General features: G+C 40.0%; 1 protein-coding gene across 2 annotated transcripts in view; it reads right to left on the bottom strand.

The window, feature by feature from the left end:
* ARMC9 (armadillo repeat containing 9) overlaps positions 1-27693 on the bottom strand; it is a 57640-nt gene that overhangs the window by 5801 nt on the left and 24146 nt on the right. For both annotated transcript variants that reach the window (XM_010716794.4, XM_010716795.4), the window contains 15 exons: positions 27259-27293; positions 26410-26521; positions 25380-25472; positions 24329-24419; positions 23324-23447; positions 22013-22152; positions 21153-21229; positions 19213-19287; positions 18062-18152; positions 16621-16679; positions 12187-12291; positions 11327-11442; positions 7988-8112; positions 5030-5159; positions 527-699 (listed from right to left, as the gene is read on the bottom strand). In XM_010716794.4, coding sequence (XP_010715096.2) covers positions 527-699; positions 5030-5159; positions 7988-8112; positions 11327-11442; positions 12187-12291; positions 16621-16679; positions 18062-18152; positions 19213-19287; positions 21153-21229; positions 22013-22152; positions 23324-23447; positions 24329-24419; positions 25380-25472; positions 26410-26521; positions 27259-27293 — 1546 coding nt within the window. The remainder of the gene's footprint in view (positions 1-526; positions 700-5029; positions 5160-7987; positions 8113-11326; positions 11443-12186; positions 12292-16620; positions 16680-18061; positions 18153-19212; positions 19288-21152; positions 21230-22012; positions 22153-23323; positions 23448-24328; positions 24420-25379; positions 25473-26409; positions 26522-27258; positions 27294-27693) is intronic.

Genomic DNA, 27693 nt, shown 5'->3' with positions numbered 1-27693 from the left:
GTGCTGCTTGCATTTCTTCAGGAAACGACTCATCCAGATGGTTCTTAAACGTGAGTCTCCAGCAGAAGGATGACTGCCACAAGCAGCACGCCATGCCTGGCTGCCTGCTAACATCTGGTCTGCATTCAGTGGCAGCGTAGACACACCCAGGGACCCAAATTCAAGAACGTTAGACAAGTTATACAGTGGAGTGAACAAGTGTCTAAAGAAAAAGAGACAGTAATGACATCCAGAGAATGTCTAATATGAGACTAGAAGTTTCCCCCATACTTTGGAGGAATTGGGCCACTTTTCTCCACTCAGAGACAGGAAAAAGTGTGTCTCTGTTCACATGATAGTCTGGAAATAGGAGCAGTGTTCAGCAAGATATAATTTCATGGTTGTGCATCCTGCAGATGACAAGTACAATGTCATATACTCCTGGCACACTCACAGCACACGACTTCATTCCTGGAGAGCTCCTGCAGAGCTCCCTCCTTTCCCACCCCAAGTGCTGACAAGCAGAATGATGACTGTTTCCACTTACTCTGTCTGCTCCTTGTGGATGATCCCGAGGAGCTGGGACGGCTCGTTTGTTGGGGTCCAGACTGGGAGAATTGAGGGGCAATGGTTGGGATCTTTCCCTTCCTGGGGCTGGCACTGTGCATTTCAGGAGTGCGAGGGATCTTAGGTTTGCTGGTAAAGGCTGAAGAAAACTCACTGTAGGATATGGAAAAGGGTTAGCAATGCATGGAGAGAAACATATGCACAGTAAGCCTGCAGTTAAGTGAAACCAAGTGACGGCATACTAGCCCACCCCAAATTCAGGGAGATGACCAAATGGAGAGGAACATGGCAGCACTGGTACTACTGCAGGGCATGCACCCACCATGGCCTCCACCTCTATGGACGTGCCTCTCCTATTCAAACCTGGTTCTTTGGACAACAAGATTGAACCTGTTCAGCTCATAAACAAGTAACAGGTTCAGTTTGTTTTGTCCAGATTGTTTTCTATCACCCTTATCTTACACAGACTCATTCAGAGGTGCAAAATGTATATAGGGATGCTACAGCATAGGAATGCATCCTTGTAGGCCACAACACCAACAGACACAGAGCCTTGCTGGCTCCCAGCTGTGACAAGATTTGTAGATCTCCTAAGTTTTTATCAAAAGCACATCTATAAAATAAGTTCCCTAAGCACACAGGTACCTCGCTCACACTGAGAACACTGCTGTGATTTCATATTCTGCACATGCTGCAAGAATACCAGTCTTCAGGATTTAGTCCATAACTACAATGAGGACACACTGTCCTTTCCTGTCCTTAGCATAAGTATAGTTTTTCTGGTATACAAAAAGTGAAGGCTACTAGGAAATATAAGTTCGTAACATAATTTTGAATCTATATTCATGTTGGTTCTGGTAAGGCAATTTTCTCCTAAGGGGAGAAAAGATTAAAGTGAAATAACAGCTTCATGAAGAAGCACATTGTTTTAAAAGGAAATAAAAGCAGAGTCAAATAGGAGATCCATAAAAGTGCCACCGAAAGGAAGGTGATTAAAATTTTATTTGGAAAGTCACAGTGTTATTAGCTCCATCAAAAGAACCTTTGTGAGCATCAGAGAGGGTGATTAGGGGATTTTCAAGACATTTAATCCCTCCCCGCCTCCTGGGAATGCTGCTGAGTCAATGATAAACCATTCCACTCCCTGCTTCACCTTGCAGGGAGGTGTGGCAGCCAGTGCTTCTTTATATTTGATGCAACATTGGTTGTCTGTATTTTGCATTCGCATGTGCTAACTATTAGGGACAGACACCAACTCGTTTCCTCAGAAGCAGCTCTGCAGCCCTCCACCTTCCACTGAGTATGACAAGTATCAACCTTGCACCATTTCAAAAGAGGAGGTGGCAGATGGCAGCAAAACCAGCAAAACCAGAGATGGGTTAAACTCACCCTGAGCTCTGAATCACATCTTCAAATGTCTCTCCCCATCACACAGTTTCATTGCTATGGCTTGTTTGCAGTTTTATCCACCTGGGCTCAAGAGCTGCCTTTCAATACAGCTGTGGTATCTTATGTGGACTAAGATATGTTAACACAGATGAAAAAGCAAGACCCAACAACCTCAGCAGTATTTGAGCCATAAATAAGATTCTTCATTATTTGGAAATACCTTTATTGGAAAGAAGAAACGCAAAATGGTACTGTATGATGGCTCACGTTATTTGCAAGCTGTCTGGAAAGGATTATACGAAATAACTCACTAGTAAACACTGTAAAGGTCAGAGAGTACTCTGCTAGTATTCTGACAGGATGTAAAGCAGACCTCGAGTCTCCCTGCGCCCAGGTGTCACTGAGCTACTTCATTTTCTACTACATCAATACACACAGACCAACAGAAACAAGTTGGTCGGTTTTTAATGGTATTTTACCTATTTGGGATCCTTTAGGATTTGAGAAAAAAAGCAGCACAATCTGCTGGGGGATAATGATCTGTGATATTTGGTGAAGAAGTCAATTGTGACAAGGTATGGCAATCCGAGAGCAAGTGCTCTAACAAAAAAATAAAGCAGAACCCTAAATTTGCTGAGAATGAAGATTGTCTGGAAAAGTGGAAATGGTTATCCAATCGAGTACACAACAGGCTGACACTGAGATCTAAATAAGCCAAGAGGTGTGACAAGACTTGACGTATAAACGGAACATATAAACTGCTCTCTCCAAGAGAAGCACATTCAGACTTTTGTCCAATTTTACCAGGCTGTAAGAAAGGGGAGACTAAAGATCCTCCAGAGCTTGATCTCTTTATGATGATGATACTGGCCATAGTCATGATAAAAAATAAGGGATTTTTTAAGCAAACCTCCATCATAAACTCAAGTCTATTACAAACGTATGCTTTATTAGCTAAGAAGCACAACACAACTGTATTTTTACATGGACTCATAGAACCATAAAATGGTTTAAGCTGGAAGGGACCTTTAAGATCACCTACTTCTATCTCCCCCCTGCCATAAGCAGGGACATCTCCCTCTAGACCAGGTTGCTCAAAGCCCAGTGGATCAAAATGCAGCAGAGAACAGTGCAGAAGCAGCTGCCAGTCTGGCTTGCATCAGTTGCAACCATTTGTTCCTACAGAAACACGATGGACAAGCCACTAATAGGGCATCTCAGACTTATTTACTGCAAATGTAGCTTTGCAGATCTCTCTGCAGTTAAATTCTCAATTAATGCTGCTCAAGTGAGAGGAGAAATACTCAGCATCTCCACGAGTAAGTCTTCCTTTTTTCATACAGAACTTTTCTGGATGGTCTCAGTATTTCTCTAGTAAGAAGGAGGCCCCTCTGATAGTAGACATATGACCAAAGCAAGGATTAATTATTTCACTCTGTTTTGCAAACACGTGAAAGTATGCTTCCAAGGAGGAAAGAATGAAAGGAAGAACAAAAAGGCAGGTCTAGCTATTGCAACACCAACATATCAACAAAAGACCCCGACACAGAAAACCCTATGTTCTGCTTGGACTGTGAATGGCTGCATTCCCACATTTGTAACTTGAGGCTGCTTTTGTAAGTACCAATTACTGTATGCATGGTGAGGCAGCATGAGATGAAGAGATATTACCTCCTTCTGCAGTGCTGCATCCGTTCAGTTAGAAATATATTACTGAGATTTAGACACATTTTTATTCAGAAATATTCAAGATTATTGAGGACATCTTTTTAACAGTGGATAATGAGTGCAGGGAAGCACAGCCACACGCTGAGGGCAAGATACTCCCTATTTATCATCTCTTGCAAGCTGAAGCCTGAGAAATAGCCTCCCACCATCTGCCAAAGCACAAAGCAAGCAATTTGGTCACAACATTCTCATGGTCTGCCTGTATTTGTAATAAGTGCTTAGCTACTGTTAAAGGAGGCAACACTGAAGTAAAACCAGTAATGCTGGGATAGTATGACAACTAAGCACCTCAACTGCTCAACAGCGATAATTTGTTAACAGTATATTATTTCTCAGATCTCACCATGGAAGTAGCACAATTGGAATATATTTTTATACATATATATAAAAGAATCTGTACACCAAATAGAAACAAAGCTCTAAGCAAATAATCCAGTTCCCAGGAGTGCTGGAGCTTTAACTGACATGGGTAATTAAGCCCTTCTGAAAAATCTGATCCGTGAAGAGTCAGTAAAATCTTTAATGCATCTCCACCCATTCTGTGTTTTACTTTTGGAATGTATTTGCTTTTAACATTTCTATACTCTCACTGTTTAAAACTTGGCCCAATCAAATTAGCTTTAGGAAAAAGCTGTTAACGTCTGAAGGACACATGCAGGTCCTGAAAAACTTTGGTAAATCTTGGTCCAACTCCTAATGAATTCCTACTTCTCGTCCAGGATATAACATCACCATCCTCCATATGACAAAAGCTTCAGAGAGGGCTCAGTGAATGAACAGGAGAAGGAGGGCAAGATCTTTCTTCTTTTCACAGAAATTGTTTCAAGACAAATTTGAAACCCTCTATGGGCAGAGCATGTAATATTGACTTCCCTGCTCTTCCCACATAGGAAATAAACCATCAAGGACTGTGGTCAGCAATGCCAGCTTCTCAGCATGTTTAAACACAGCATATCCACTTAAATACTTAATTTCTCTTCTGAGCATTAATTCCTGCCCTCTTCTCATAGCTACACCTCTTTCTTTACTATTCCAATGATTTTTCATGGGGTACAGTAGAGTCATCTAAGGAAGCAATCAGGAAGTTTTACTTGCAGAAAACCAGGCTGTGCATACATGTGATGTTCATTAGTAACATCTTGCTTGAGGTTTCTCCCATTCTGGACCAGATGCTTAGAAATTGAATGGCTGCCTCTGGCACTGCTAAGGGTATTTTGTTTGGCAAGCACTACCACAGCTGTCTCAGACCAGACTACATCATACATCAAATGACTTCACAGATTGTCTTCACAGCAGCATGGAATTAGCTGGTAAATCCCCTCAGACTCCTCTCACACTTTTAGATATCCATCTGGATAAATCATACCTATGAGAGTGCCCGTTCACTTTGTCTTGGGTGAAGTTAGTAGACTGGGAAGACAAGATATCACCAGCTTCAATGCTTCGGTCCATCCTACGGCCTGATGAGAATATTTTAGATGGCTTCATTTCAATTGCTGTTTTAAAAGGAAACACAATTCAGTGAGGAATTCTTAACAGTTTGCTAGAAACACAATCAAGTAGCTGTGTGAAAGAAAGGCAGAGACAAAAGCAGGCTACCGAGTTCCTGTGGCAGAGCATTCTGCAGCTCATCAGCTGAGCCAAGCTAACTGCATGTGTGCATACTTCTAGCTCCTTACAACTGCAAAGTAAAACACACTTGGATCATTTTCAAAGCAGCTCCACTTTGCATTTGTGATGGGCTAGGAGCACGCAGACCACCAATTAACATGTATCAGTTAATATATGATGCCTTATTAAAGCCACAGGAATGCAACTACCTGCATTGGTCTGTCCATATCCACAGCAACAGGCTGCCACAGCAGGCAAAAAAAAAAAAAAAAAAAAAAAGTGTTCAGGACACCTCTGTCAGAATTGAGCTCTATTACATTTGCTCAATAAATTTCACCTTCTGCCTTGTGCTAATGTGAAACAGAAGGACAGTCAGCTTGCTGAGAGACACAAGAAAAAAGTACCAAGATGTGCAAGTCCAATATGAGGGCAGGAAAATCCCTAGCTCCATTCCTCTGCATTCCTCCCATGCCTGGGACAAATTGCCCTCCTGTTTATTTGCTCACATGCTGATAGGGATACAATTCAGGCCCTTTTCAGACAAGAACTTGGCTGCCCAGTGCGTATTCTGTCTGGGATTCACTGTGAGTGTAATAAGATGACCAAGGTTCATCTTTAGTCCACAAGTTTTCTGCTTGTAGGAGGCAAAAAAAAAAAAAAAGTCAGAATTACTATTATAGAAACAATTCCAAACTGATAACATGGGAAGATGGTCCTAGACAGAATCAAAAAAATGAGAAAGCAACACAAGAACAGGTGACTAGATCCAGATGCAGAGGACACAGAAAACAGGAGAGGTTGCTTGATGTTAAGTTTTGCTTCCTTTGAGACATAACCTTGTTGATATCAACTATTCACATAAAGCTTTTCTTTTTACTCTTGGTCTTTCATTATTCATTTCATGACTGGAACTCATGAAACTGTGAAAACGAAAGCATTTGTGTGATGCTGAAAAACACATACTCTGAAATGAGTAGCTTCCTGATACTCAAGAGCTCATTACATTGCATATTTTATTTCACAGCAAAGACATTTGACTGGGCAATACGAGAGCCTTTATAAGCAGTACAATCTAGTTATCTTACTAGTATCCATCTGCACACAGTTTTGACTGAAAATAGCTAGCAAACTTCTTCAGAGGATACAAAAAAAGGAGGAGATCAAAGTTGGCAGCATTTTCTTTAGCATGAAAGCATTAAAACCATTCTCTCCTTCAAAAATCCGCATTTGCTTTGCTGACTTGCTCAGATTCCCTTTGTAAGCCGCCCCACAAATCTCTACAAGCAATCCATCAGACAGCATCAGCAGCACAGATAAGGAGACAGAGGTCAGCGAATGCATTTCACTGGCAAGATATGAACAAGATGTGGTTCAGAAGGCACGCTGGCTCCTGGTGGCTGCATAATGCCTTGGAAATAGCATCCAAAGGAGAGCTGAATCTACAACACACTTCAAAACAGCAACTAGCAGCACATTTTATACCTGCTTTGCTTAATTTCCTTTAAAAAGCATATGTACAAGTCGATTTCTTTTCCTTCTATACTGCTGGCCAGCTGACTTCCCTGTAGAGCAGGCTTAGCTACACTCAGCATACTACTGCATATAGCAAGGCTCAAGGACTGCAGCTCTCACTCCTGCACAACAGCAAGAACCCAAGTGCCCAGCTCAAACAGGAGCTTCATCTGCTTCTATCATGGCCTTTCAGCATGTTATATTTATCAGCTCTAGGCATTATGCAAATGGATTCCTGTCTGCAGGACCTTGGTTACTTTTCTCAGAATCCTTTTCATTTCCTCTAGGAAATTCAAAAAAAACTAGAAGGGAGAGAAAAAAGCTATGTTATTTCTTGACTGCTTCAAAGCATATTTTTCGGCAAAGTAAAGGCAGGCTTTTGTCTGAACTTATTGGTAATTCTGTACTAGACATGCTGCAACATCCTTTATTCAAGTTTGCAGAACATTTTGCCTTAAAACTCTAATTGGAAATGACAATGAATCCCTGCAAACAGGTTGGAACAGTCACATCAAAAGTTGCACCATTCTGTGGATCAGAAGTATTTCAGAAGCCTATAACCTCAAACTCCATCACATGTTTCTGAGCTCTCAGGTCCAGACGATGCACTAATTTCAGTGCAAGTTGCAAGGACAGAATCTTTAGCAGCATCACCCACAATGCAGCCACACAACACAGAGCTTCCCATCCTCCACAAGCTTTTATGGTTCCAGTTGCAAAATGAAGTAGATAACTGCAGCTGCCTTGACTTTTATACAGAGGTCTGGCCAATGGAGCCTGCAGGTGCCAGCACACAGTAATTCATTTAGATCTAAACAAGGCTATTTTTGATCAAGTAAGTGGCTTTGCCTGTTGGGAAGTGCACTGCATCTGGGCTGCGGCTCTTTCTCTAGGCAGAGAACGTCATGGAGTGAAAGAAAATCCACTTAGCATGTCGGAAGCCCTGGGTATGATCCCTGACCCTTCCACAGGAAGGGAGATGGAGAGAGGCAATGGAGACCATTAGTGTCTGCTGGGCACACATCACTTTCTGCAGCTGTTCATTCAGCTGGAGCTGAATGTGGTCCCAAGATCACACAGGCTGCTCCAAACAGAGGGCATGCTCCAAGGCTACACTGAAAATAATAATTCAAAAATCTACAACACACGTTGGGTCCCAAATGCTTGCCCCAGTCAAGACAGACACCAACAACTTCCTTACATGAAGAGGAAGCGCAGAGGTCAGCAATGCCAGAGCTGCTCCCAGCACAGACAGGAGGAGAACCACTCAGCAGAGACTGGGGTTTTTCATCCCTATCGTGACAAGAAATTGAATCGTTTTCTGGCCTGGAGGAGAAAGGAAAAGGCAGGGTGATGAATATTTGCAGTTACCTGAGCAGAAGTTCTATTTTCTTCAAATTGCCTGTAATAGAAGAAATTAAAATATGTATTTTTCATATAGCAAACTAGTGCCAAGGCCATAATTTAACTGCACAACTGTAGCTTCCCCAGACCAGCTGATGTTGGACGTATCTGGAAGGAACATTTTTTCCTACAGCAATGAAGAGCCAAGGAAAGGAAACTGTACCTCCTTACAGTCTGAAGACCCAAAATACCAGCATGACACTTAAAGAAAAATACTACAGCAGTGGGGCTGTGAGGTTTCCAGTTCTCAGCTTTTTCATGCATTTAAGTTTTGCTCCTGAATATGACAAGGATTTCACTTTATAGAGAACAATATACAACACTCATTTAAAGGAGGTAGGACGTAGAACCGTAGATTTCCCAAGTTAGGTGGATCAGTGAGAAACCTAAGCAGCTGAAGATGAGAAAAGGAACAAGATGGCTTGTTAATAAGCAATAAAACCTAGGAGAAGTGAGAAGGGCGTGCAAACCATGAAAAGAAACGGGCAGACGCAGAAAGTTTCCCTGTCCAATAGCAGGTTAAGGCAATTAAGCTACATTTCTAGTTAGAAAGGGAACATTCCAAGAGGCAGTTAGTGATTTCACAGCTAAACCAGTTTCTAAGGAAACAGCTAGCAGAATATTAAGTAGCTCAGTCCCCCTCCAGTGATCTCAGCAGTGAGGCTTTGGAGAGGAGGGAAAGGAAAAAAAGCAGCCTTGCAGTATTTCCTGGCTCCCCATAAAGCAAGAGCTTGTCCATACAGGGATCCCATGACAATTCATCTGAAATAACCAGAGACTTGTCTGTGCTGGGAAGTCAGAGAAAAACAGCATGGAATATCAGCTCCACGTGCAGTAGCTCCTTGGTATTGATTTTCTGTGTGAATACTTCTATTCAGCACCAGAAATCCCCCCTCTTCTTTTTTGAGGTATGAACCAACAACTCAGAGATGCATTATAGTATCTCCATTAACAGCATTTTCTTTCATCATGTTTTAAAGATGGAATATGTTGCACAAGTCTTGCTAAATTTTTTCTGCAAACATCTCAAGTAATTTGGATTAATTGTCCCGGATTGCTCCTAAGTAAATATGCTACACAAGAGAGTAGGAAGTGACACTTTTCATACCATTTCTTCTGATGGGAACGTGAGTTACCTAAACCATTTAAAGTATGAAATACATCCACTTCAGATATTGCTTTCAAATTAAGGCAGATAAGATTTCACTACTTGTATTGTCTTGCTCTTGCAAGGCTTCCTATTAGAGAATTTCTCATTCTAGTTGAGTCAATTCTTATTAGAATTAGAAAGGCATAAAGCCACCAAAGTGCATCAATTTCTAAACAAAATCTAGTTCAAGCGTGCTCATTCACTGCCATTTTCTTGCATACAGATGTGTAGAAAGGTGGCTTTATTCTGCATCTAGCAGTGACCTGAAGCTGCATTACAGAGGCTGGGGGGGTGTTCATAAGGAGGTTCATGTTTTGATAAAACACAACACGGCATCACTTGGGTAACACCAGGATTCTGTTAAGCAAACACGTTACCCGGGTAGATGGTGCAAAAAGAGAGGCATTTGATCAATTTGAGAGATCATTCCTGACACATTAATTGTAATGCATTACATCACACCAGGAAATAAAAACTTTCCCCTGATTTGACCTGTTTTTCTCCTTTGGAAAGTCACTTCATCTTCACTCGTGCTAGTTTTCCTCTCCACTTCTAAAGCAGGAATATAATGCTCAAGACACTCCAGTAGTAAATAAGATTTACTCTTGAAAAATACTTTCTAAATATACAAAATGTTAAGTAGAGCTACCTTAACAGCTGGTGCTGCAGTATGAGTCCAGATCTTCTAGCCCACTATGGGAAAAATACCATGCAGGGGAAGTGGGACCTTGAACAAAGACCCCACGATGACGTGGCACTGTGTATTTAATCATGCATTAGCCAGTTTAGACTCCTAAGGCACGCAGCTGTTTTGCACGACTGCAGGAAAAAAGATTATTTAATCTCTATGCTACTAATACAAGTTTGTATAAATTAGATGGTGTTTTCTTCACACACAATCTCTCTTAATATACAGGAAGAGGGAGGGGGCTTGCAAAAGCTCTGGACATTGAAATGGTGCAAAAGCTGATGACCGTGAGAATGATGCAAACTCCAAATTGGAACCCAGGTTACACCAGGCAGAAGTAGGCCCCATGCTCAAACAGAGGTCATTCTTTCCAGGCTAGCAGTCAGAAAAAATAAAAATAAAAATAAAAAAATCAAGAATGCGCAAGACAAATTCTGCTCTGCAAAAGCCAAAGCTTTTCTTTCTGCCTTGGAAGTGTGTGTTTCATTCACCTTCCCTAATTTTTTTAGATGTTTCCTGAGCTTTTTTTATCCCCAGATCTTATATGCTATACTTGCCCATTCTGAGACTATAGTGACATAAATCAATATAACCCCACATGAATTGTACTGCTGCCAAAAACAAACAAAACCCCACAAAAACGTATCAATTGAAAAGAAGTGTTTCTGGTGAATCGGGAGTGCTCCAAGTCAGTTCACTTCCTTGTTCAAATGCCACTGCAAGATAGTGGTGGGAATGGACACAGGCAGGATAAAGCTGGAATCACTCCCCATCCACAACAGTAAGCTCAGGTTAGATTCAGCCATACACGTACTACTACTGCCTACATCAGTCCTCTGTTGTCTGAATGGACCTTCCACCCTAAAATGTGGAAGAAATGTATTTTAAAAAAAATTGAGACTACAAACATGGAAGAAAAAAGCAGCAGAGGAATGACATGGGACAGTCTTCAAAATTCCGAGCGGATACAATCCCAGGCATTTTACACAGCCCATACAAGCTACAAACAGAATACACTGCAAGGATTATGAACACAAGGAATATAATGCAACTTCAAATCAAACTGATCAGTAAACATTTGTTCAACTTGTTAAATTACGTGACGTCAGCCAACGGATGTTTCTCTGCCTGCCTGCAGCATTCTCCATTCTATTTTGAAGTGATCTTTAAAGAATGACAATGGCAGTGCACTTTCAAGTATGGAGATTTTATTTATCTGGAAGTAGGAAGCATTTGTTTGTTTTTTAAGATGCTTTTAAAAAAAAAAATTCAACTTTGCCTCATGTGTTTCAACTTACGTTTGGTACACAGTTCTGTGATAACCTGGTGTCACAGGTCTCTGGAGAGGCTCGTCTATACTCTGATGGACACCAGGAAACAGCTTCCTCTTGGTCTTTGGAGTATGAGTCATTATCTGAGACAAAGGTAATAAAGAAATGGTAGAACAAAGAGAAGACAGTGGGAAGAAAGGTAAATGGAGCCACTGAAGACATTCTATAGAAATACTGCATTGGGAGATAAGTTGTGATTCAGTGCCACAACATATAACTCCCAGGGATCACTATGGGCTGTTCCATGACATCTTATCTCAGGTCATCTCCATCACCACCATAACCAGACTGTGGACTCCGAGACCCAGAAGGCAGTCACACTTAACTCAAACTTGTTGCAGCATAATAAATGGCATTCGTGCCAACTTCAAGGTTTTCTACTTAATGGCTTTTTGGTGCTTGAGGCAAGACATTCAATACTTGATCTGACATAAAGCCTGATTAATAGTTAATCTTTCAACTTAAAAAAAAAAAAAAACGAGAAAAAATTTCAGACAGCAATATTCCAGCATAAACTTGCTCTGCACTTGTCTTTGTGTGTCACAATCACTGATCTAGCACTAGAACCCCAAGGCTGCCGTCAGCTTCTTATTAAGCTGCAGCTTGACCACCTCTCATGAAGGGGCAACTGCTGTTCTCAAAGTTATGCTACTTCTGAACTACAGCTAAGAACAACAGTGAAAGGTGTGGACTGCTTTGCAGGTAGAACCTATCCTTTAAAAGAACAAATTGAAGACAGAATGATCTTAGAAGGCAATGAAACTGCTGAAATTGCACATTTAATCCAGCAAGTTCACTTGTTCAGAATTGTGGAAAGTAGTACTTACTCCCAAGTATTCAGTTGTCAACAGCTTCTCTCCTGTAAGCTCTCCCAGTTGAGGCTGTAAAACCTCATCTTTGTCCAGGTCAGCCTCCATGATGTCATGGTCCTCCTGCAACAGCAACATGCACGTTATTTGAGCACAGGTTCCAAGGAAGTTTTCATTTCAAATTTACTTCTCACTTCAGTAGTCACTTAGATGATATGTACTTTCCAGATAAATGACTGTCAGTACTGCACGTGTGAATTGTAATGTACAGTTTATTTCTACCAAAAAGGCAGACACCCAGATACAAACTCCACTAAGCTTTTAATATAATCAGAAACTAGAGAATCTTGAGAGAAGAAAGATCAACCCCGTCTTCCAAAAATTATTCAGCAGAAAGCACAGTTTGCATTTCAAAGTTGTCATCCTTCAAATTTCCAGCCTCAAATAATTATTCCTTGACCTAAGAAGGGCTCAAGAAAATCTCAGAACTTAGCACTGTTGCAGGACACCCCATGCTAGTCTGAAGAGATGCAATGCTCCATTCCTAACGAGCAGCTGCTATGAAGTTTGTAGTTTTTACAGATCTAGTCATACAACCAATTTAGTTTTGCACTACAGACTGAAAAATGGAACCTAATGCTGTTTCTCAGCCACATTGGAGGCTTCCCCTCCCCCATCCCCCCAGCTATAATTATTTTCCATATACGAATTAAACAAAGTTTTTCGTAAGCAGTACTGAGATACTGGATTGTTAAGATAAGGTTGTATGGGACCTGAGGGAAATGTTCCATCTGCCTTCCTCTCCCAAGGAAAAATATGCTACAATCAGCTTGGAAGTTGGTAGGTGTGGGAAATAAGCCAGATCGTGAAAAAACACAGATAAACACCTGTAAACTGTCCAACAACCATCTGTACCAAACAAAACAAAGACTGCACATATACTGTGCTTAGACAAAAAAAAGTTACAAAGATGGGCTTTATAAATAGTTTGCTGGGAGTTTTTTACATGGTACGACAATGCAGCATCAACAGCAAATTGTTTTCTTCAAGAATATTTAACAGAAGTTTTGCTCATTATGCAGGAAAGACAGACCATTACCCTGATCTTTCATCAAGCTTTTTCCTGCATGCTGTATTTAACTTTGCTTCACAGATCAGCTTGGTGTCCCCAGGTCCCACCTCACCCACTGTGCTGGGTGATACGTTTTGTCACCTGGAGAACTCTGGATTCTGGTTCCTGGGAAGGATCTCCCTGCCAATCTTGCTCCCTGATGTTATTTAACACACCAGGTAACTGAGCCTGAACATGCTCCTTCTCTGGCTCTCTGTTTGGAAGAAAAGCTTTGTGTACCATGCCTCCATTGCTGATATCACACAACTGGTGCCCTGTTCACTGCTGCAGCAGACACTGGAAGCAAAGCCTTTTATCATAATCATAGAATTGTTAAGGTTGGAGACGACCTCTAAGATCATCTAGTCCAATCATCAACCAACATGCTGCAATTAATCCCACAAATACTGCGATGAGATTCAAGCTGTAGAGCAAATATCCAACTATTTAGGGAAAGTTTTGTGTTAATTATTTTTCACTAAATAACAATAATGTTAATAAGCACATGATGAAAAAAATTAATATTCTTTATTTACAAAAAAAAAAAAAAAGCTGTCCTATTTCAGTTGCATATCAATGGGTTCTTTGCTTTTTTGTTTTGTTTTGTATTTTTGGGGAGGGGAGGTGGTGGCAGTGATGAAAAGGGCTGGCTAGATTTTCTTTTCCACCACCATTTCCATATCAGATCTTCCGTAGTTATGAATGGTCATGTCTCTTAGCTGCATCTCTAACAAATGATTTATGGTGCCTGGAGAAACCAGTTATTACCACAAGATCTGTTCAAAGCCAAAAGAACTGAACAACTCTAAATTAGATACGGGCAAAAGTGAAACAAACAAAAACAGCAACACAAGAAACCAGGAAAGGTAATAGCAACAGCATGGAGACACTTTGCATGGTCTTGGAAACAATAAAAGAGAAGGTAAAAATCAGATAAAAGACTCACTTTGTCGTTTCTTAAGTTTTGAGGGTACGAAAATTGGTGCTGAGCAAATCAGCAACATACCAGCAGGACATCTGAGTGTATGTCACTAAATTATCAGTATGTGGCCATATATCGACACACGTCTGTGGTAGTTTTTAAGCATTACATCGAGATAAGACTTCTGCCAAAGCCTTCCAAAACTTTCTGCTGTCAGATCACAATACCAGATGTTAACACAGGGCCCCAAAGAACAATAACTCTCAGCATTTCCAAAATACAAAAGGGCCTCAAGCATTGAGGCAGTGAGACAACAAATCTTCCTTTGCTTCGTTAAGAACACAACAACATTATGAGTTTCAGATATCCTTTTGCTGTCACGCTGTTTGCAGACTGTTTTTTACGTATAGAGACTAACAAAGCAGGCCTACATGTAACAGAACAGAATTACAGTTCCCAGCAGCAATAAGGATTGTAGAACTCACCACAACCAACATTACATTGGTAGTAGTTGTAGAACTGCCTGTATCTGAATTCTTTTGAACATAATAGCAAAGCTAATGCAAAACTGAAGTCAGGTACTTCTTTGTTTCAAAAGCCTATTGTTATTTTTTGAGTAAAATAAGGAGTGACCGAGGCCTGTTATAATCACCTGATGGCTCAGTGGTAAAAACACATCTCAAATTGATTTGACCTAGAGCCTTGGCTAGGACAGTGAACAGCAGCAACTTGTCCAGGGGACACAACTGAATAGGAGAAATCTTTTCATTCCCAAGAGCAGCAGAAAAAAAAATAAAATCAATCAGTCAGTGGAAACATGCAACACTACCATACAATCCAAAGCCACTGCTTACATGAAGGGCCTCCTTATCTCTGTGCTTTCACAACAGTAACCTTCAAATATGTGTACCAGTATTCAAGGGAAAATATCACAACCTTGGATCCTTGCAAAACACTGAAGACACTCAAAGCCTTGGAATGTCAGTTAAGGGATGCTAAGCACTGTAATGAACAGAAGGAAGTTCTAATATTAATTTCCTAGAATGACCACCTGCACATCAAGCACTGATTTTGGGTTGGAGGAATGGGAAGAACAGATTACTGAAAACTCACTTCAGAACAGCAGGAGGTGAAACAATTACAACAATCTGATTAGAAAAAGCACAGTACAGTTTACTGAGCCCATTCAGAAGAAGAGAGAGAACTGACTTAACTAAAGTTCCCACATAGCCCTAAACCTAGAAGTGCCACATAGCTCTAAAATCAGGGGAAGGCATCACAACAAAAAATAAATCATGCCAAAAATAATAATAAAAGGAAAAAAGATTACAAGGCTTTCCTGGGCATTGGTGGATCCAGCAAAGCGCTACACTCAGCGCTGGCTGTGAGCACATCACACCTTTGACAACATATTGACATTTTTCTGTTTTCACAATGTAACGGATTCAAAGTACCTTTGAAAAATGCTCAACAACCTGCAGGAGAAGGGCAATTTTTGAAGTGTAACAGGGTTGTCACTGTTCATTAGCATTTATGTGCAACAAGTTAGCAAACACTGACACAACAGGCTTGCTGAATTTTACAGGACTTACACCCTTAAGTCTGTCCAGCCCAAAAACTCACTTTTTGCCTGTAAACTCAGTTTTCAGTAAAAATGCTCCCCGCTGATATTTATAATACAAGAATGTCTAGTAGAAATCACTAGCTCTCAATGTCATTGATTTCTTTGATGTGAATATATGTGGTTCAAACAGTATTCCAAGGTTCTCATGAAAGACTGCTTGGAAAGAGCCATATAATAGACTTCATTCAGATACAGCTCCCAGTGTAGCTGCCCATACAGCTCTTTTTCAAATCCTCCTTCCCATACACTTACAGTGATGTAGCAATTGTTGATAATACAGCCTGACCTCCTTGCTATGGGATCATGAAATAACCAAACACACTGCATGCTTCCAAACCCGGATCCTATTACTCTATGCAGGCAGCTTCTTTAAAAAATGCTGAAGTAAAATCATCAGAATAAAAAATGTTTAATATAGACTTGGAAATATACAGCCAAGCAGTTTTCACTATTGTATCATTTCTGATACTTCCTATCTTCATTTTTCCCTCTCTTTATGGCACTTCTTTGCAAACGTGGAATTACGGTTTTCCCTCACAACATACAACTTACTGCACATATCTCAAATTTCTGAGTGCCAAAAGAAGTTGTTACACATTAAACAGATGATGATACCTTAAAAAAAAAGTTATTAGTTTTCTTGTTTAATCTATTCTGGAAATTAACTAAAACTTTAACGAAACAGACAAAACCAACTCAATGGAATAAGTAAGATCTGGCTTATTGATAAGAATAGTTTCTGTCTAGAGGACGAAGGATTTCTCTAAAAGGTTTCAGAGGGCCTTCATGACTTACCTCCTCATCCTCTTCTTCCTCTTCATCATCAGACACAATATTGTCATTTAACGGCTCTTCTAGTAAGAAGAAAAATGAAACTGTATAAGAGCACATATCCAGCTTAACAGAATCTATGGTTCTTGCCTCTCTTTTGGAGCAGTATGATTCAGCTTGCTTCTCATACAGATGTGCCATTTTTTTCAGGACAACTATTGGAATTGTTTGCCCCTATAAAGCATGCTAGAAATCAGTTCTTATCCAGGAAAAAAATGCAGAAACAGAAACGCTCTGGAATGGTTCTTTTCTCACAGATCTCACTACAGTGCCCCAGCATATCTTCTGATGAGATGTGTGAATCAAAGTGTTCACTTGCAAGTTTTCAATGTTTCAACTAGCTTTTAGTGAAAGATTCCACTTCTCTCTACAAGCACTTTGTTACTACACTGTTTACAAATAAAAATACAGACTTGTGTAGAATACTTACTGTAACTTTTGTGCACAGAGGAACACAGAACACCAAAATGCCATAAAAGAAAATCAACGGCAACAAACAAAAAACCATCAATCACATTGTTAAATACCAACAACTATGTGGACAAACTGACTTCTTAGAAACAAGCACCCAGGCTTATCCTGGAAGCCTTTATACTCAACTTTCACTCACCAATCTATCTGACATGCCCTTTATAAAAATGCCATTCTCACAGGTAGGAGAGGAGTGACTGTGTAACTTTGGTGAACAAATACTGCACAGTAGCAACATGGTGCTTAAATATTCTATTTGTTCCTTTGCAAAGGAACCAAAGATATGCTGTCTTTTTCTACAAGAAAGCAGTCAGACTTGTTCTACTTCCACTGTACAGAAAAACTTCATCGGAATTCATCTCTTTTTCATTATTTGCTTTCTCCTTCCTCTGCCTCCCTCTTGGACACAGGAAACAGAAAATATTCCACCTTCTCACACTTTGTATTACCACAGCCCCTATGACTCCTGCAACCAGCCAACATGCTCTCCAAAATGGAGGGTCTCAGCCCCCTGTTCAGAGTGAGCCACTTTGGGATGCAGAGCTATACTCCTCTACAGAGTGAGGGACAGGCAGAGACAGACACAGTTACTAGCCTCCACTTTACAGATTGTACCACCTGCATATTTTCAGCTGACACCAGTCTCCAGAGGTCTCTAGGAGGCCTCTGGTATGAAAGAAAACAGCCAAGGTCACTTTGTTTACAGTCCCCAAACTCTAGGATTGAGACCTACGCAGCCTATTATTCCTTCTTTATATTCTTAACACAAAAGTCAGTTTTAAAACATATCAAATCCTGACATTCACTATTCACCCTCTCTCAGACCATCACATTACTGTCACTCTGTGGGAGTTTCAATGCCAAATAAAAACATGAGCCTACTTATGGCTTTGTGAAGATTTACAGCTCAGATAGCTGCATTTGTTCATCTGACCTGAATAGAGTTGCTTGATAATAAATTCAATCTGTCGGATCATCTCTGCATTTCCTTCCTTGAGAAAGCAGCGTAGAATTTCTTCCATTCCCTGGATAGAGTGGAGAATACTGTAAGATTAGTATTTTACATGACCACAGTGACAGATCCGTCAGCTAAAATGTCATTGTTTTGATGGGAAAAACACAGGCAATGTGAAACAAACCACTGTGTTCTGCTCTAAGCATTCCTTTTTGTCCGTACACTTCCAAAAGAAAAGCACTGTCTGGACTGCTTCTAGATCTAAATGTGGAAGTATTCGTGACGTAATGAAGAGCAATTTTTAACAGATCTGTTGCTTCTGCCTTCTCAACTCAGTTGTCAACACAGAAGTCAACAGAAAAGGGCAAATTTGCATTCACAAACAACTGTGTGAAGTTCAGAGAAGGAAAAAATCAAAAGCAAGACAATCTTCAGCCTTCTCCTAAACTCAGTTTCTTCCTTAGTGGACCTTACAGGCTTGGTTTTGTGTCTTTAATCATTGAAGATGACATCCAATGCCCTGTGCTCTCCTAAGTAAAACTTCTAACAGCAGTTATGTCTGTGTAACTCACTAGATCTGTCCTTAAGGTACAAAGGAAGGAACAGTTTCCTCCAGCTCCAATCAAAGCATGTTTGTTACCATTAGGCTTTCACTTTCAATTCAAGTTCTATGAAAACCTTCCAGTAACTCTCTCCAGCCAACCATGTCTAGACCAGGCAGGAAAACAGTAGCAAAAGGAACTTGTACGCTTATTGGTTGTTTGCTGGTGCAGAATAAGTTTACTAAGGGAAGGAAACACAAGGTCAAATGAAAGCATCCGGGCCACAGTCTACAAAATGCTATATGGACAACACTTCCAAAATAACACCTCCAACTTATGATCTAGAAAGAATCCTTTGCACTACTAAGACTTCACCTCTGGAAGAAGATCAGCAAATAAGGCAAAAATGTTCAATCAGTTTATACCTGCTTGCATATCAAAGGTGGAGGGCCTCCTGTGGATGTCCTTCCCAAAATACCATGCTTCCTACCTCACAATCCTGCCACGCACCACTCGACACGTACTCATATGTGTGCCATCTTCAGCATATGAGTTGACCTTTGTGCTATAAAAAGCAGTACTGCTTACCATTGCTCTGGCTTCTTCTCGGACTGAAGGGATAGCAAGAATGCTATAGAGTGCTCCATTCACATATGGCTGTATCTAAGAAGAAGAAATAGCGGCCAGTAGTTGATCACTAAGAAAAACTCTGACATTTAGCCAAGTGGTCTACAGCCAAAATTTCAGAGTGAAGGAACAGAATAACTATGTTTAGAGAGTTTAATCAAGCTAGCCTACATTTGCAAAAATTCCCACATGGTAAGCAGTGATTTTCTTTATAGGACACAAGTACACCGTGCTACAGTTTATCTAAAACAGTACTACCGTGTTTTAACTTTCTCTCCTCCTTTTTTTGAAAATGCCTTCTTGCAAATTGACCCAATGCACTGTATCCAAGGGAAAAAAAAAAAAAAAAAAAAAAGAGGAAAGCAGGAAAAGAGTCAGTTTCTGACAAGCACTTGTTTGTGACTGTCCAAAAAAATAGGAAAGGACAAAAAAAATAGGAAAGGACAAAAAACTGGGACAAGACTGTGTCAGCACAAATGCAGACAGGCTTCATGTGCTGTAGCCTTAATGAATGATAAAAGTTGCAGCAGCACAGAACATCTTCCCACGCTGCCCATTACTGTCCCTCAGCGGCAGCAAAATATGGTAATATGGATAGTGAAAACCAGTAGATCTGACTAACCAATTGTACTAGCACTTATGTGACCATCTGTGCTCGCCACTTACTGTTGGAAAGCTAAGATCTTCAGTCATCCTCTGCTTATACCTTCTTGAAAAAAGGAATAAGTGAGCTAGGCTGTGAGCAGAGGAAGTGAAGGAAGACAAGTGATGGGATTTACACAAGGATCCCACAGCTTCTCTAAAAGCTCTCCAGGCACCCAAGAACGCTGCCTTGTACCTTCAACTGCAAGGACAAAACTTCCATCAGTTGCACTGATGCAAACTATGGCATAAGAATGCACTTTTTAAGAGAAATGCCAAGGTCATTCTAAGATACCAGTGAAACAGTTCAGTAAAAGTATGACAAGTTTCATCTTAATTAAAACAGTAGTAGTAAAGAACTGATCTACATCCTCTAATGAATTTGTAAAAATTAGAGCTAACACTTCACTGAAACTTACTTTCAGTTTAAGTGATAAAAAACCCTCATGATTCAATCACTGGATATAGCCACGAGAACCCAGAGTTCATACTATGCTTTAACCAGATGTCCCAAGACACCTTGTATTATCATAAAGGAATCAATCTAGAGCATTCTGCTCAAAATTCTGCCTCTTTACGATATCAACTTCATCAAATCTTTGTTTGCATTTTCCCTTGAATTCTACCCCACGGTTAAAAGAAGTGCATCTCTGCAGAGACAGCTAAAGCAATGCGTTATCTAAAAGACAATTCTATCAGCCATGTGTTGAAAACATCAGGTAGATATAAATTATCATTTTTAGTACTCGCATGCAAGCATGTCTGGAGAAAGAAAAGAAACCTGAACCACAAAATGGTAAAGTGGCAGGTTAAACAAAGTGGTAGACAGTAAGATATTAGGGGCCAAATGTCACTCTTTGCTTATAATATTCCTTAAACCAGTAGCAGTTTTGCTTCTTTGTACCAAATATTTTGCATGTCCTGAACCAGACATTGTTCAAACCAGAGAGGATTCGATATGATATTTTAATAGCATCAGAAACAACAATTAAAAATGCACATGGATTGCATGATAACTAGGAATCTAGGAGAAGTTCATTTCTGCCTATCAACAGCTGTTAAAAGAAGACATAATTACATCCAGAAAATCAGTGTCCAGTGAAATCAAATTAACATCATTGTGAATTTTAGGAAAATGTCAAACGACTTAATTAACAAATGAAGTTGATTTCCTTCTTCTCATTTACACATTTCTTGAATACTTCAGCTTAAATTTTCCTTTCCACTTTTTCCCTAACCCAAAGTTTGCTACACAGTACCTCATGATTCTCATGGCCAAGAAGATCAGAGAGAACTTTGAGTACACGGTCTGCAATCCTTGCACACATTTTCTTCCCTGCAAAGGTAGAAAGCATAAGTGTGCTTGAAAAAAACAACAGATCAGAGCAAGCTTCTTAGTAATTTCTCAAAATCAGTACTAAATATAATTCATTTAGACAAGCAATATTATTCTTTGTTCCTTCCAAATGTTGCTCAACATAACTGAGTGAAATCAGTGGAGTTGCTTCAGAGTCATGCGATGGTAATCGTGGACAGGATGCAACACAAAGGGATTTAACAAAGGTGTTATTTTGCTTATACCAAGCAGTCACTTTTTCATCCTTGTCTTACTTTCATTTTTATGAGGAAATTTATTTTAAGCTTCTTTTAAATCTCTCAGGCATAGACAAGAACACTGTATTCCTGTGTGGAATCTCTGCGCTATCAAAGTGTTTCCTGCAAGCATTCCACTCCACATGCTGCAGGGTTAACTCCTTCCAATATTGATCAAGTCAGTTCTGACTTTCTTTTATACAAACAGATCTCTTATACAAGTATCAAGCGCCCTTTGAAAAGCAGACCTGGAATGTAAGAATGGCAGTTCTCACATGCTGAGCTAAAAAAGGAATGAAAATTTGGAGAGTTCCATTGATTTTGATCAATCTCATCTCCATAGTTCAGGATTCTTCAGAAAGAGATCTGCTCAAAAGTACTGGTTATGACACCCAAATATCACTGTTATGTGAGTTTCTGCTACTAGTTATGGTCACTTTGAAGAATCCAGGAATACCAATAGAAGGTTTCAGGATCTTCCCTGTTCATTTCTTAGAATAAAACTGTAATTCAAAATGTAATATACCTGCACTCCTCAAACAAAGATTCATGAACAAGGCAACAGAATATTCTAGTGTGTAATCAGACAGGCTATCTGTATCCGCCAGGACATCAGCCAGCCAGAAAATGAGCCCATCCTTGATCATTGCTGACTGCAGGGCACGTCTAGAATTAAACACAACACACACACAAACGACAACATAAGTAGCTTTTGAATACGTGCTTAACTAATATGAGCACATTAAAATCCTAATTCATCTACCTGCCACAAACTAGCTTGCAAAAAATAAAAATAAAAATTAACTACAGGAGAGTAAAGCAAGAAAGCAAGTGAGCACATGATCCCACACTGAGAAAAGAAAAAGGAAGTCCCTCATGTCAAGTGTCTGACATTAATATTCTATAAGGTGAAGTGTTACTTGTTAAAAAGTAAAAAACTGAGCAATGAAATTTTCAGTAGATTGTTTTACCAAAATGCTGCTGGGCCCCAAAACTCAAACTCACCTGTACTATCAAACACTGTTTTAATGGAAAAATTGCTCATACAAAACACATCTACGTGTGTTTCACCTACAGGAGATCTGCATGAAGCAAATCCAAAAGCAGCACTCATTCTTCAGCAAGTCCAAACAAACAAAAAACAAAGAAACAAAACAACACAACTTATGGTTTTAATTTAGAGATAGTGTGATAGAAAACAAGAACTATATACTCCTACCTATATTTCATTAGCTATTCAGAGCTGAATATGCCACCTGATTGCCAGAAAATAGAGGTCTAGGTAATACTTGCATGATGTTATTCTTATTTATCAAGCATCCTACCGTATTTGCATGATATTTCTTTTGCAATGGACATTTTGAGTCAGAGTGCTGATGAAGAAGTAAGAAACAGAACAGCCCATGCACAGACAACCCCAGGAAAAAGGATTAACAGTTTGAGGATGAAAACCCTGAAAAATGTTTGCAAAGAGGATAACAAAATGCAAGGGAATCTTTTTGGTTTGTTTTTTTTCTCCCCGTGTGGCATCTTCAGAACTCTCTACATAAAGACTTTCACTACTGTTGCTCAGTTAAGGAACACATATAAAAGCACACAGAGCTACGGCAGGAGATGTACATTTTCTCGTGTCTTGATAGCTGGTAGGAAGTCAGGTTAATTCAGTCAGCAAAACTGAGTCCTCCTCCATAATAAATGACACTGCTTTCATCAGCCATCAGAGGGTCTGATGATTGTTATGGGAAAATCGAGCGCTTTTCTTTCCTCCCTGAACAGAGCCTAACTTAGCCCGCATTTCCTCTCCTGCTGTCACCACTGCATGCTGTGCTTTCATCACCTGAGGCTGAATTTCTGCAGAGCCCCCAGAACATTCTCCCATGTAAGGGAATCCTTGTCCTCAGTTTTCAGTCTCTCCTCCAGCATTTGCAGCAACACTGGGTTCTGAGAAAGGTAGAGACGACCTGGTGCAAAGAGCGATGAAAGAACAGATGCTGAGATACCAATGCATGACAGAAAAGTTTCTTCTCCTTGAAGACTAAGCTAGATTGACCTCCATTTTTTTTTTTTTCCTGAGGAGACACAATGTTGTGCCAAAGCCCAAACAAACCTGCACAAATGAGTTCTAGCAGAGCAGCTACTCTCCACCCGCTCGCAGTGTTAGAGGTCCCCAACCGCCCACTTAGTACCTGCTTGCACCACACAGAATCCACATGCTCTTTGATTTATCAGTTTTGTATATTCTAGGAAAAGAGCAGACACACCCAAAGAGTTCAGGAAAGTTAGGTGCCTTATTGCTATTGACTTTAAAAGCAATTTCAGTTCCAAGCAATAGTTAACACCAAACCAAAGGCTAATTTGGGACAGGCAGAGATACACAGCTGCACATATGCAACCAAAGAGGGAGCAGTGATGCACAAAAATTTATTCAGGTGAAGAGCAGGAAATGCAAGAACAGTGGCAATAATGACCACTGTGCAGCCTGATAGCAGCTCTGCCTACTTCAATCACTAGGGAATATTCCCTCCCTTCCCCCCTCCCCCATTTTTTAACCCTCATAAGGAGGCTGAAGACTAAGCTGGGTAAGCTCCCACACAGACCACAAATAATCAAATGACAACAGAAATGGTGCATATGCAATGTCAAAAGGAAAACTTTCTGGGTAGTGAAAAACTCTTTTGAATGCATGTGACAAGAGAGCAAATCCCTAGAAAAAGGGTGCCAACAAGGCTCTACATTCCCACATGCAGTGATACGCACTCATGAAGTACTTGTGAATCAGTGTTATATGAAAATGCTTTTTCTCTCTCTTTTTTTTTTTTTTTTTTTGCAGTGGATCTCTTACCTTCTGCCAATGAAGCAAAAGCATTGATGAGCCTTGCCATATACTGTCTGACTACCTCACTCTTAGACTGCAATAATCTAAGGACATTTCTCTGAAAAAGAGAGCAAACGTTAATAACAGCACACCAAAGCAGGTAAAAACAAACCTAAGTTTTCTACAACATTGTAAAATTTTCAGTAAATTTGCAAAGCAAACAAGCATGGACTGCATACTGACATCTTTAAAATTGTCAGTAGGATTTGGAATTTTCCACTTCCTCTTTTTTTAAATTTTATTTTGGTGCAAGGTCAAGGGGAGGTCTGAGAGAGAGGCAGAAAATGAACAAATAAGCAGAGTACAGCTGCTCAGCTCAGTCTGTTAAAACAGCATGGTGTAGGATGAGAATTATAATGAACCAGCACTGGTAAAGAGGAAATCTAAAATTAGCCCGTGTAAGTTCATCAGTGAAATTAGCAGGGTTTTTTGGTCACTAACTGAATGTTAATGTCAGCTGAATAGAAGTGCTGTTTCTTGACAACTAAGCAGCTCAAGAATGTAGCAAGACCACCACCTTGCAAACTGTTTTTATTTCCTGTTTTACTTCTGACACTATTTACACATAATTTTCCTCTTACAGAAATTTTCAGGGAGGAAAATTAGATCACTGATTAATTAATCCTTTAACTTTTCTAACAGTACAGGTTACTGTTGCAATGACAAGGTAGGAAGCAGGCCCACTGCTTCAAACAACGGGGGAACCACATAAAAGTAACCTTTACGAACGAAATAAACTGTTTTCACACTTGGTAGCAACAGTACTGGAATATGGTGAGCGAATCAACACAATTAACAAAGCATTCCAAATTCACTAAAATACTGTTGAATACATGCACAAGCAGATATTCTGTAGAGGTACTATGACCAAAGTGTTAATTCACATCAGTGAAACAGACTGAATGTTTTATCTAACAACACATAAGCACTCAAAAAGGAACTCAGCATCTCATAAGCACTTCACAGAAACAAATCAGCAGTATCACATACAAGGAAGAGGAAGACTACTCCAGCTGACCTGACACTTGCTGTGGCAATCTAAGAGGTCATTACTGATGTAAGCCTGCAGGACAGTATCCCTCTGTTCTCCAGGATATGAAGTTGTCAAGCGCTGAAATAAATAAAAACATCAGTAAACCAGACAAATAAATCAATGGTAGTGTGAATTGATGACCACTGAAGATTTCAAAGGTGCTGATACCACATGGCTGAAAATTAATTCTTTTCTCACAGGGAGAAGGAATTCAACCTCAGTGATCTAAGGGAATGAGATGAACTGCCCTGAGCTTGGTTTAGTGATCCATCACAGAACTGTTACTTGGAAGCTGTAATCACTGTTCCTACGTAAAGGACACAGCATTACTTCCCATAAAGTTAAAAGCCCTTTTGACAGCTACAGATATGGTGCTTTTCTAAAACACCTCAGAGTAGTGGGCTAGAGGGACCACCGGTCTGACCAGGAGGCGTTGCTTTTTTATGTGATATGTGAAAACAGACATTGAAGCTTGACCAGAATTTCACTATTATCATCTTTCATGTCTGTCACAGAGAAAGTATCAGCTTCCTTTTCAGCAGGAAAATTAAGCTTCCTGTTGTCACCTTTAGTTTTCCAAAAAATATAATGAAATCATCTGAGTTAATCAAAATGTCCTGTAGAACACCTTCACTACAAAGGAAAAGTACCAGTTAGAATCAGGTAGTTCTTTGATACAGCAGTATTTAAATTTGAATTTGAACAGGACAACACATCAAAAATGTTGTTCTAGGCAGCAGCTATTTCTTTGAAAACCATCAGAACAACTTCCACTGAAGATCCCAGGAATTCCTATCCGGCTTTTCTCAAAGAGAGAGGGCACTGCCACATACATACACTTACTGCCAGGGCTTCCCTCATCATCTCAAGACCATCAGCAAGGTTCACTGACAAAGACAAATGCTGCCAATAATAATGACCGGCAGAACAATCACCTTGCCCACAAGATGGATTTTAGCTCTAGACCCCCTCCCAAAAGAGACTGATCTATTTCTACAGAGGCCATCCGACTCACCCAGCGCAGAGCCTGCAGTAAGAAGGCCTTGAGACGATCGTTCCCTGTAAGCAAATCTTTCTTCAGCTTCTCATAGTCCAAAGAGGGCAACAAGGGCACATCCTGCTTCTTCCTACAATGCAAACAGGAAATATATTGAATTTTGATGTTCATCCAAACTCCTTATTTGGTGCAGATGATATCACTGAGGTGTCAAGAGCCAAAACAGGAACTCTGCTCCAGGAAAAGGGTCTCCACATTTTTATACATTTGTTATTTTTATTACCATTACCATGTTAGAATAAACAACTTAAGACAATGTCTTGAACTTGGATTTTCTTCCACCTTAGATGCAGTTCACTTGTCATCACAATTTGCAGACATTAAACAGTTAGCCAGCTGATGGTCTGAGCATCTTAAAAATCTCTCACCTCAGACACATCATCTCTATCCTACACATAAGCCAAAATTTCCTAAGTTCAGCACTATAAAAAAAAAAAAAAAAAAAGATCCCGAAGTACACATAAAAAACACCTTACCAATTCCCCTTTTCCCTTGATTTGTGAGAAGCAAATCAATTCCAACAATAGGAATGTATGGTGCGGAAACAGTAAAGAAAATAGAGCAAACAGCTCCCAGGTGTGGAGTGACAGATTTGTTGGATTAGCAACATCCTGCTGAAATGAGGATGTTATTGAACCTGCCCAAGAGAAGAATCTAAGCACATAGTGCTTGCATGCAATGCTCACTGAGATCACTGAGAAGAAGCATGCAGACCGATTGCATTTGCAAATGACAGGCAGGGCACTTGGGTTTATCAATCCCTTCTCCTGTTCTTTACAGATATAAATGCAGCTCAGCAATACTTACGCAGGTGCCAAAGATGCTCTTAACATTGTGGAAGCCTGGATCAGAGAAAAAAAAAAGGAAATTGTAACAGATGAGTCCAAATTTCACACTGGAACTACTATTAATGAGGTCCACAGTACTTTCTCTCACTGAAGTTTGCAGTTCCTTTTATATAAAACCTATGCTGCTATTTAGAAACACAGCTAGAAGAAGAAAAAACTTCAATATTTCTCTTTCCTTTCCTTCAAAGTAGTTAAAAAGTTAAAATCCCTTTTTTTATGATCTATCTGTGCTGTCTGCACTGACATACTCCAAAAACTCACTTCAAACATCCAGAGATGCAGAAAAGGGAGAGAGGAGAGAGGAGAAAACACTCTCTGAAATCCACTGAGGAAGACGAAGACCTTTTTCATTATCTCTTGACTTCAAAAATGTTAATACCTGAACAGTGCAATA

This window comes from Meleagris gallopavo, chromosome 11, assembly GCF_905368555.1.
Source record: "Meleagris gallopavo chromosome 11, MGAL_WU_HG_1.1, whole genome shotgun sequence".
NCBI lineage: Eukaryota > Metazoa > Chordata > Aves > Galliformes > Phasianidae > Meleagris > Meleagris gallopavo.
The sequence above is the reverse complement of the archived record's forward strand: the minus strand, read 5'-3'. Positions and strand labels throughout refer to the sequence as shown.